This window comes from Punica granatum, chromosome 7 (genome assembly GCF_007655135.1).
Source record: "Punica granatum isolate Tunisia-2019 chromosome 7, ASM765513v2, whole genome shotgun sequence".
In the NCBI taxonomy this organism is placed as follows: Eukaryota; Viridiplantae; Streptophyta; class Magnoliopsida; order Myrtales; family Lythraceae; genus Punica; species Punica granatum.
The window spans coordinates 10,728,604-10,737,468 of record NC_045133.1 but is presented as its reverse complement, the minus strand read 5'-3'; the positions used below and the strand labels follow the sequence as shown (position 1 = coordinate 10,737,468).

The following is an 8,865-nucleotide window of genomic DNA, read 5'->3' as shown; positions in this document are numbered from 1 at the left end:
TACTTAAAGTAACACAAAGTTGTTATTTTCACCATTAACTAACTTTATTTTTCTACTAATCCTATTGAACTTTTATAAATTACTTTTTTATTTAATTTTTTTATTAAAAACCAAAGGCGGAAGCTTACAAACACATATAAAGTTCAAGTTATAACACCAAAATCAAAACCTCTTAATTTTACGTCGAGCACATATGTCTCTGCATCGAATGTACTTTATCAAATTTCAGTTGACTTCCGTCTAGGCGAGTTAGGGGACAAAACATATGCAAATTTTCTCATAGAAAAACCAGAACCACAGAATGAAAACGTTCTCTCTATTGAGAAACAACAAGCCAACAGAATGAAAAGGATATAATTATAACAATTCCCGTTGATTAAGTCCTCCTAGTACATAATTCTTCTTCCTCGACTTTTCCTTTCAGACTTTTCTTACCCAAATTTAATACGTGATGGCGAAAATGCATATATAAATATAAATATACATATACATATAATATATATATATATACACATGTTAGCATACAAATTTACAAAGGAAAATTAAGATAGCCCGTACGATGATGAAGCCATCCGTTTCAATGCCTCTTCTTCTTCTTCCGTACCTTCTGTTCCTTATTGCTTTCCATCCATGCGCTTCGGATTCATCCTACGACGGCCTGCTCCAATGCCTATCGAATCGGACACAGCCTTCCGACCAAATCTCCAGGATAGTCTACCAACAGACTAACTCCTCGTTCACCTCCATCCTCAATGCCTATGTCCGCAACCTCCGCTTCAACACCACCTCAACGCCGAAGCCGCTCCTCATCGTGACTCCACTCCTAGAGTCCCATGTCTCGGCAGCGGTGGTCTGCGCAAAGACCCTTGGGCTTCACATCAAGATAAGGAGCGGGGGCCACGATTATGAGGGGCTGTCGTATGTTTCAGATGACTCGTTCATTATCCTGGACATGTTCAACTTGAGATCGATCGACGTGAACGTCCAAGATGAGTCCGCATGGGTCCAGGCTGGGGCCACCCTTGGGGAACTGTACTATAGGATCTGGGAGAAGAGCAAGGTCCACGGATATCCCGCGGGAATTTGCCCACTGGTTGGGGTTGGAGGGCACATAAGCGGCGGAGGTTATGGTAACATGCTGCGTAAGTATGGGCTCTCAGTGGATAACATGCTCGATGCGAGGATTGTGGATGCAAAAGGGAGGATCCTTGATCGGAGCTCGATGGGTGAGGACCTCTTTTGGGCCATTAGGGGTGGGGGTGGAGGTAGCTTTGGTGTCATATTGGCCTACAAGGTGAAGCTCGTCCCAGTCCCACAGACGGTCACAGTGTTCCGCGTCGAGAAATTCCTAGAGGATAATGCAACTGACCTTGTCTATAAGTGGCAGTTGATAGCACCATCAACCGATGTGAACCTGTTCATGAGGCTATTGATCCAGCCAGTGAGTTCTAGGACCCAGAAGGGAGAGAAGACCATAAGAGCCTCGGTCGTGACCCTCTTCCTTGGTGGGGCCGACCGACTGCTCTCAATTTTGAGCAAGGACTTCCCGGAGCTGGGCCTGAAGAAAGAGAACTGCATGGAGATGAGCTGGATCGAGTCGGTCTTGTGGTGGGCTGACTTTGACAATGGGACTGCCCCGAGCGCCCTCCTAAGCCGGGTCCCTGACTCGGTGAATTTCCTCGAGAGGAAGTCTGACTACGTGCAGAAGCCAATATCAAAAGCTAATCTCGAGTGGCTGTGGAAGAAGATGATTGCTGCGGGGAAGACCGGATTGGTTTTCAATCCGTATGGGGGCAGGATGAACAAGATAGCCCCCTCGGACAGTCCGTTCCCTCATCGGGCTGGGAACCTCTACAAGATCCAGCACTCCATCAGTTGGACCGAGGAGGGGCCTGACGCCGAGAAAAACTACCTTTCCCAAATCAGAAGGGTTTACAGCTACATGACCCCCTTCGTGTCCAATAACCCAAGGGGTTCCTTCCTTAACTATAGGGACCTCGACATTGGGATTACTTCGGACAGCAAGAACAGCTACGCCGAAGGAGAGGTTTATGGGGTCAAGTACTTTAAGGGGAATTTTGACCGATTGGTGAAGATTAAAACTGCAGTTGATCCTACGAATTTTTTCAGGAATGAGCAGAGTATCCCTGTCAAAGCATAGAGTATCCGTCGCAGTTATATTATTTAGTTCAGCCATTGTTTGGGTGGGGCTTTAATATATGCATCCACTTAAAGGGTTAATAATCTTTTATCTTTCTTTGTCTTTTCCTTTCTTTTCCAATAAAAGAGTTCCTTTTCGTCTTACTATTTAGTAAGATTTTTATACTTAGGTTATATACCATATGACGGTATAATATGTTACTGGTGAAAAGATAAATAATCCGGTAGGTATTTATGATTACTGAAATTGGCAGGGAAAAAGAAAGGCTATTAGTAGGGAACACCGAAAGGTATATTCACATTATGCGCGAGATTTTTTTTAAATATTTGTTTTCAATTTGTAATGTATATTACTTTCCTTAGCATTAATTAAATCTACATACATTAACATTAAGTAAAAATGAAAAGACAAATATGTCAAAATTTGTGATTTGGACAAATGAAAAGCTATTAAGACACTTAAAGAAATTGAAACTTCAAAATGGAAACAGTACAGTACGTGCATGTGCAATGCTAGAAGCCAGATTTCCATTCTTACGTATTGTTAGGTTGGAAAAAAAAACAATCAACCTGCCATTGAATTGTCAATCGATCCTCTGGTGGACTATTATTCTGGCCCCATTAAAGATAAATGATGGACTGACCCCTTTCACTGAAGAAATATCTCTTCCTTCTTTGGGATTTTTTCTCTCAATCAATTATATCGCTTTATATTAAGGATTGAAGATATTTTTTTTTCAATTATAAATGAGACATGTAGATCAAATATAATAAAATAGAAATCCTAATAACTAATAAAAATTAAAGATATTTTCACCCCTATAATAACTACCACAATCATATTCGGCGATTTAATTGGTTTTACTTTGCAAAAATACAATAAAATATAAATCATAATAATTAATAAAAATTGAAGATATTTTCTCCCCTATAACAACTGCCACAATCACATTCGGGGATTCAATTGGTTTTACTTTGCCACTTTGCCACGTCACTGTCTGATGTAGGAGTATTTGAGATTTACTCCTAATCATTCATTCTATTTCTCCAACAAATAATAATAATAAAATAAAATTCATTCTCCAGTCAATCCATTATATTAGTTACCGTTTCTGCTTATATTAAATACATAAAATTTCTTATGCCAAAAGAGAACTTCTCTTATTTTACTTTTCTATTTATTAAACCATATTTACCAAAGAGGAAAAAGCAGTTTGCGCTTTGACCTTTGAGGTTAGGAAATGTTTGTCCCTGACCTTTCAAAAGTTGCACATTGCCCCCACCTTTATGGAAAATGGGTGCTTTGCCCCCTCAATCAATATTCCGACAAAATTTCCTGCAAAACTATTTTATAATAATAATAATTAAAAAAAAAAAGAAATCAAAATCAAGGGTGGGGGAGGCCCACCGGCCACCCTTCCCCCCAATCGACATCATCGGCGAGCACATAACCTGCCGGCAACCTCAATCCGGGGGGAGGGGTGGCCGGCGAGAGCTCCCCCACCCCCGATTTCAGAAATCCCAACCGAGATTTCTGAAATTAGTGGTTTGGAAATCCCGATTGGGATTTTCATAATTGAGGGTGGGGGAGCCCTTACTGGCACGTACTATCATTCGATGGACAGCGTCGACGGGTTCTGCGGCTATTGGCAACATCGATTGCGGGGTGGGGTGGCAAGCGGGCCAGCCCCACCCCCAGTTCCGATATATTATTATTATTATTATTATTATTTTAAAATAGTTTTGCCGGACTTTGGCCGGAATTTTGAGCGAGGGAGCAAAACGCGTATTTTCTATAGAGATTGAGGGGTAATATGCAACTTTTGAAAGATTGGAGGGCAAAATTCTCCTACCTTCAAAAGTAAGGTCGAACTGCTTTTTCCTCTTCACCGAAAGAAAAAAAGTACATAAAGCGTACGAATGATGCATCCAATTATCCTCTCAACTGCGTTCTTTCTTCTAAAGGTTTTATTTATTTCTACTTTCTGATGAAGGGTATTCTTTTCTTCTTTGATCATACTTATTGATACATGCCAATTTCAATATATTATGAACATTTACAGTGTAATTAAGCTCAACTGGAATGATGGCATTCATCAATCAAAAATCTCAGTGCTCGAAACCAAACTTATAAAGGTGTTGAGAAACTTTGATGAGAGACCGACTTCGTAATAGTTCAAGATTACACAACCAATTGGCTCCAAGTTGGTCCAAGCGGAGCTAACTCGAAAAGGTAACGAAACACCCTCTATACAATAATATTGGAAATCAGTTAGTCAGACTTGCGTAACATTTACGTAATTTATTGTTGACACTTCTCATTCACCCTGGATACCATATATTAGAAACTCACTAATGATAATGATTAATTTCTTTTGCATGCAGTGGAACCAATTGATTGATATGATAGATTTAGAAGAACCAAACTTAACCTAGCCTTACCTGAAATGTTGACTATTCATACTTACTCTGGTGCTGAAGAATTACTCTTAATGATAACCCATAAGATCAACTTTACAATCTCCAACATAAGCCACATCATTCAGACTTGGGTAACAATGGGGAAAAAAAAAAGATCAATTTTTGCTTAATTTGACAAGAAATATGATTAAAGTTTGTACGAAACGATATATGAAAATAAAAGTTGACAGTAATTTCTTTTTCTAAAATTAATACTTTTTTTTGTTATTATCATAAAAGAAAGGGAACATATGTTTAAAAGGCATAAAATAACAATGAGTAGATTACCTGAGACAGAAAATTTAATATGTGTATATATATATAGTTTCTTGATTACCTGATTTTTCATTCCATCTTTTTTTATTAATAGTCTGCTGTGAAGGCGTAGTGGCGTTTTTGAATATCTATTTCCCTCCCCAACCGTTTGCCGGGTTAATGTTGTGATGCTTTTTTTTTTTAATTAAGCATCAATCCTGTGTAGCACGTTGATGAAAATCTTGTGGTCGCGTATCTGTATGTAGTCGGGTCAATGTTTCTTAATATGAAAGTCTTACTTGGACATTATTCTATGGTGAAAGCGATATCTTTTGACTATTAATACTTTATGAAACACATGGGGCATTTGGTTGGATGTAATATTTGGATTTACTGGGGAACCCAAACTTTTCATCGTATTCTTACGACGTTTCTTCTTAAATGTAAGTATTGTAATCATTTTCCCAACTTAAAACTTTACAATCGTGATAATAAACACTTTGCATTTGAAATAAGTGAAATTTTCATATTACAACGAGATTATAATTGTGGGATAAATATCTTATCTCTATAAAAATTAATTATATATTATATGTTCATCATATTCCTAGTAATCCAATATATTTATCAAATATAATGATATCTCGACCTCCAATCCAAATAAAATGATTCTATGACTAAATTTTTGGTAAACTACACTCTCCCCCTTTGAAATTTTACCTAATGACACTTCACTCCATTATTAAGAAAAATGTAAATTCTATAATGGAACCCCAACTTATATTCCATGATGGAATGTTAATTTTAGCCATTAAATCCCACAAAATTTTAATCTCATCTGTCCATTATTTACATATTTTGCTCCCGGTATTTCTCGTCTTTCATATTTTCATTTCACAATTTTCGTCTATAATATTGTGCCATTATTCCTTAATCTTCCCACACATTACCAATCACATTCCGCCACTTCACCCATCATTGCCACGTCACAAGCCGGACATAAAAACATATTTTTAAAGAAATTGATCCAATATAAGCCAGACACGTTAGCGACACGTCATCAACGTGTAATCGGGTTTTAATTTATTGACACGTCAACGACACGCCATCGACACGTAAACAACCCTCCAATACCCGATGGATTTGTGAAGCTATTAAAAGATCTAGGAACCAAAATGTTATCTTTAATATTAAAAGAACTTAGAGAAACTAGTATTACTATAGAACATAATTTGGAGTTCTATTATAGAATTTGCGTAAGAAAAATAGACACTCCACCCCTTGATCTTGTTGGCTTGATGAGATAAATTTCTTTTGGCCCTCGACCTTTATTTGCTTTCCACTTTCATCCTAATATTTCTTTTCTATCTTTTGAATTATTCTCATCCCAAAACTTTACATGGTTTACCCACTTTGGTCTTACTGTTTGAATTTTCGATAAACTTAGTAATGGGCAATATATTTAAGAATAAGAAGTATTTAGAAATTAAAAAGAAAAACAAAAGAAAAGATAACAACATGCCAACAACCATGGAGACTCTCATCTATCTAGAGCAAAGGTATGTATCGGCAAGACCTCCACTCTTCAATATCGATATTTGAAACTACTACATTTGGTAATAAGAGATCATTCCTACTACTCAACAAATTTTTTGTGCATAAAAATAATTTTTAAATCAAAATTATAAAATAGGACAATATTGTAGGGAATCCACCTGAAATCGACGGCTATAATTGTCCTTTGAAGTCCTCAGTGATCTAGGTTGGGATGTGGTTCGCCTTTACTCCATCCTAACCGCCATATGTCCACACCCGCACCTCATAGATCCCTATCAGCTAGGGTCTCCATGACGCATTGAAGTGGTGCCATCCTTCTCCTACTATTTGTTGGCATTTTCTTTTTATTTATTAATTTTTAAGAATTATTTTATTATTCATGAAAAATTGAATGCTAGAAAATTTATATATGAATAATGAAACTCATGTTCAGCGATGAAATACCGACAACACGCCAAAGAAGTTAAGGATATTTTTACAATTTATAAAATCGGGTGATGGTGTGATTGCCAACAGAGTCTCTATCCATAATACTGAAATTTTAGAGGTACTAGTTTAAGCTATTGATATTATGTGTGGGGCTTAATACCCCCACTGTAGATAACCAGAAACTTTAATGGTTACCTTCGATCTCGAACAGAGTTGCTCAAATGTTCCTTTTTTCTTTTTTTTATATATTCTTAAATTTCAATTTTTTATTTGCAAAAAATTGCATGGCAATATATTTGATAGTGATCTAAATAAGAAGAAATAATGTGGACTAACTATATCACTTTAAAAATAATAGAGAAAAGAAAACGATGAATTAGGTCGAAATTGAAAAATAAATTCAAGATTAAGGATCTAAAGATTTTTTTCTATTAGGTCAATGGAGTGGAATATTGATTTTTCTATTAAAAATGCGGCGGAGTGTTTATTTTTTGTCAAGAACGGTATGAAGTGTCATTGGCCAAAACCTTGAGGGAGGGAAATATATTTTACCCTCAAAATTTTCCTTTTAGATTTCAAATTTCCTTGAAACACATTATAGTAATATAAGATTCCTCATGAATTAATTATTTGAGTTGACTGTTGCTAGAGTATGGAGCATCCTTAAAAGTTCTATGTAAAGAATATTCCAAAAGATTATAAGACTTTTGCTATTTTGTGAGATAAGTTGTTATTTACTAACAGTCTTGTTAAATTCAAATTAAAATGTTTCCAATAAAAGAATGTGCGACCTTATTAAAAAAATAAGTTCCTTATGATTTGATAGAGGTCTTATTATATTAAAAATATTGTCTTTTGTAAATAATAAAATTCTATTATTTAATTAAACAGTTCACCTATAGTCATATGACACATTAGCATTACGAGGTGGCGCTTTTCGATTAGTCCATTTAAATTTGCCACCAAATTTGGGATTTTTGGCCAGCACTAACACGCATAAAAGGTCTTAAAAGAAGACAGGTTGGCACATGCGGGGGGCCACAACTCCAACTCATCTGGAGGTGTTAGATAAATTAATTCACTGCCCAATATTACAATATATTGTTACGTTAAAAGCATGCAGTTGGTCAATTGCAATTATTTTCCTGTAACTAGTGCATGTTCTCATAATTACTTCATTCCAAGTATGTTAAGCATTCATATTTATGCATTGATTGACTGCGAATCCCCGTCAGTCATTCCACATCAATTAACATGAACGCAATCATTTTACACCGCCGAATTGATCGATAATGCAAATCACCTCTAATTTATCTACGTGAATACTTTTAACTGTGGGATCCACACAAAACAAAACATTGAAATCACGGAAAGTAAGGGACAATGGTGTATATGTAGTATAGTGAGGTTAAATCTATAGGTTTAATTAGCTGATTGACTGATACTCCAATAGTTGTCATGAAGATTGATATGTCTAAGGTAAATTAACGATGGCTGGGTGATGGTTTGTGTGGCGGATGATATAGACACCGGGCACGTAGAGAATAAGGGGACATGATTTACATTGCTATTTATTATTAAGAATATTCAGGGTATTTTTAAATAAAATAAATTTATTCAAAAATAGGAGACAACTTATATAGACAGGAAAGAGAATTGGACTTGAGCCCGGAAGGCAGAAGAGTATGGGCCAGAGCCCAGTTCAGATAGCAAAATATGGGCTCGGATTATGGACAGGGATTAATAAAGACCGAGTACAAAAAAGCAAATTTCCCATAAGAACTAACTAAACTCATTTCCCCTCCTTCAACCGACTTTCTCTCTCTCTCTCCCCCCAATTCTCTCTCCATTGTCTCTCTACATCCCACAGAAACCAACTCTGGTGACTGAAAAACCACCGTCCGACCACGCTTGACTGGCTTAGCACTATCAGCGGAGACGGGTGAGATGGAGGAACTAGAGCGGGAAATCCAGTGAGGTGGAATATATATATATATATATATA

At 36.6% G+C, this 8,865-nt stretch overlaps 1 protein-coding gene across 1 annotated transcript; it reads left to right on the top strand.

Annotated features, from left to right (window-relative positions):
* Positions 1-355: 355 nt before the first annotated feature.
* On the top strand, positions 356-2,304 carry LOC116215323 (berberine bridge enzyme-like 21). Its single transcript, XM_031550984.1, has one exon. It carries the CDS (start codon positions 560-562, stop codon positions 2,159-2,161), a length of 1,602 nt encoding a protein of 533 aa, XP_031406844.1. The 5' UTR covers positions 356-559; the 3' UTR covers positions 2,162-2,304.
* Positions 2,305-8,865: the final 6,561 nt, after the last annotated feature.